The 2,822-nt window shown below is 53.9% G+C and overlaps 1 protein-coding gene across 1 annotated transcript in view; it reads left to right on the plus strand.

Moving 5' to 3' along the window:
• Positions 1-207: 207 nt before the first annotated feature.
• Positions 208-2,822, plus strand: part of cacna1ib (calcium voltage-gated channel subunit alpha1 Ib) — a gene marked incomplete at its 3' end in the record, with an annotated part of 165,957 nt that continues 163,342 nt past the window's right edge. The window contains exon 1 of the mRNA XM_079998880.1: positions 208-255. Within this exon, the coding sequence (XP_079855006.1) occupies positions 223-255 (33 nt within the window). The 5' untranslated portion in view covers positions 208-222. The remainder of the gene's footprint in view (positions 256-2,822) is intronic.

Raw genomic sequence — 2,822 nt, forward strand, 5'->3', positions numbered from 1 at the left:
GAGGTGGTGGAGCGGATGATGATGGTGACGGACAGGATTGAGGAGGAGGAGGGAGGGGTGGAGGAGCGTGAGCGGGACGGTGAAGACAACGACGACGAGGAGGACGACGATGACGACGACAGCAGCGACACCAGCGTGCTGGTGGTGCCGTACCCTGAGCTGGTGCCGGTCGTGTTCTTCTGCCTCAAGCAGACCACCTTCCCACGCAGCTGGTGCATCCGCATGATGTCCAGCCCATATCCTTTCTACCGCCGTGTGCGTGCGTGTGTGTGTGTGTGTGTGTGTGTGTGTGTGTGTGTGTGGCTATTGATTGCAGTTGAGTTGGTGCAAAATCGCAATTTTCTTATTTTACGTTTGCCTCCTTTTGCAGGTGTTCCCACAGAATGTACATCCGCCTCCTTCAGCGGAGTCACACAGTTAAAGAAGGTTTTATTTCGTACACTGTGCGCAACACCCATCAGTGGCGGTAGATTGTATTATAGCCGTTTTTTTAGATCGTTTTTATCGGGCCATCCCTCCCCCTGGGACACCCCGGCCCTCACACTAAATCGGAAAACAGCATTAATGCCAAGTTCAAGTTGAATTTTATTCGCGTGGTTCTTTTAAAAACATTCAGGTTTGGAGCAGAGTGCTTGCAGAGCGCAGAGGAGCGGGCTGCCAGCCAGCCAATTAGAGTCTGTCTTGGGACGTTTAGTCCTGTCCAACGTCAGCTCAGTCCTCTGATCTGATGGGCCCCGCCCAAAGTTTTGGCGCCAGCCGCAGGAAAGGCCCCCGGGCGCGGGGCCTCCAGGCGCGGGGCCTCTGGGCGCGGGGCCTCCGGGCGCGGGGCAGCAGTCACGCTGTCTCCCTGAATCTCATTAACAGATTCAAGGCTGCCCCCCCCCCCCCGCGCGTTCTGTTATCGACCAGTTATCGAGTGATGGTCGGAGGTTTGTTAGAAAACTATGGGATGGCGAGGGGGGTGGAGGGGGGGGGGGGGGGGTGTTGGCCTCGGACCCAGAATTGCGCGGCGGTAGAAAGAGTCGACGATTTCTCCGAAAAACACCCGCCTCCCCGCGTGGGCTCCCTAATCCTCCGCTCTCGAGCCTTTTCAAGGAAAGCGTCGTCACGGGCGGAAACGAGCGGAACGAGGGACCCCCACCCTCCCCCCTGTGTCGGCTCTGATCCCTATTCCAAAAAACAGCCAGATCCTCCTAATCCCCTCGCCGGGCTCCGCCGAGCGCCGCTCCCTCGCCGGCGAGATGCAGACCAGCGCTCTTCCGCTCCCTCATATCCACGTCCCGTTATTTCGACGGGACGTAAATACTTTGTACGAGCAGGTTTTTTCCAACGCAGCCTTAAAAACGACAAAGCAGCCGAGTGGGACGACACCTCCGGGGCCGAGGCGGTGAAGCCGTCGCTGGGCGGCTGTTTATCTGAACTCCACAGGTTCGCAGCCTGGCAGAGCCGTCGTCCTTGGAAGACGACAGTCCAGGGAGTTTGACACCGGAACAGCTTTTAGCCATGGGAAGCACAGCACTGTAACAGTGGGAATAACTTCCTGCTACCAGGTGTATATAAGTGTATATATATATATATATATAACGTTATGGGAGTGTATGTTATATATATATATAACAATATATAAACTAGAATTTGAAGAAGCTTTGATTTTCTAATGAATTGATTCAGTCCTTGCAGATGCATCCTGGATCCTTGGAAACTGTGTTGCTTTGGTGTTTCCATAGTCTGAGCAGAGCGTATCTTTAATATATATATATATATATATATATATATACATATATATTTATATATATTTTATTTATGTGTATCTGTATCTGCTATATCCCTGTTAAAACGAAAAAGTATTAGTCAGGAGGAAAGGTCTCCCCGCCTTGGTCCAGGCGGCCGTTTTAAATCAGCCTGTACAATGTCACCTTGGAGCAGGACGCACACCGCGCTTGCTTGTGCGCACTTCCTTTTCACCTGATCGTGCGTCACATAAGGCTCCCAAACGGAACCGGAAATTCTTTTTCCAAGTGATTCCATAGGGGAGCCGTGGTCTCTTTCGGGGGCCGATGTTCTTTTTGGATATTTATTTATTGATCCTGTCGCTGCTGCATTTTTCCATCCAGCACAGTAATTCAAAGAGCGATTGAGAGGTTTTCCCTCCATATCCAGCAGAACCGTGTGAGGAACTTGAAGGTCCCTGTTCAGTGGTTCCTTTCAAAGGCTCGGGCTGTGGCCGTCTGCAGAACCGCTTCAGAGCAAAAAAAACAACAACAAAAAAAAAAAAAGGTATTTTTGGGGCAATCACAGTCCCATTGTTCTCCGTATTGCAGCCCGGTGCGCGGCAGCCGGTGGAGGACTGTTGTTCTCAACGCTGGATCGGGTTGAGAGAGAGAGAGAGAGAGAGAGAGAGAGTGAAGCGGAAAGAGAATGAAATGGGGGCTACAGGCGGAGGCGTCCCTTAAGAGAGGTGGAGCTTTTTTTTTTTTTCCTGGCGAAAAGAAGAAGAAGAAGAAGAAGCGCTCAGAACGAGGGAAGAACAGAAGGAGCCGGTGACTTGGGCTCCTCCGGCGCATCGGCCGGCCCCGAAAAAACGGACGGCGCCGGGGCGTCGGGCCCATACCCGGCCCCTCGGGGCGAGCGGGGAGGCGGGGCCGCGGCTGCAGCGGATCCTGGCGGCAGCGGAGCAGCGGGGCGCGCTTTCTTCTCCGCCTTTTTTGGTCTCGTTTTTATATCCGCCAAAGCCGCCGCCGGGTCCGCTGCGCTGTTTTATCTTGGCCCTCAGGTGCCGGGGAGTGGCGGTGCGCCCCCTGGTGGCGCGGCACGTTGAGAGG

The sequence above is a fragment of the Zeus faber genome, assembly GCF_960531495.2.
Source record: "Zeus faber genome assembly, chromosome: 4".
Lineage (NCBI taxonomy): Eukaryota > Metazoa > Chordata > Actinopteri > Zeiformes > Zeidae > Zeus > Zeus faber.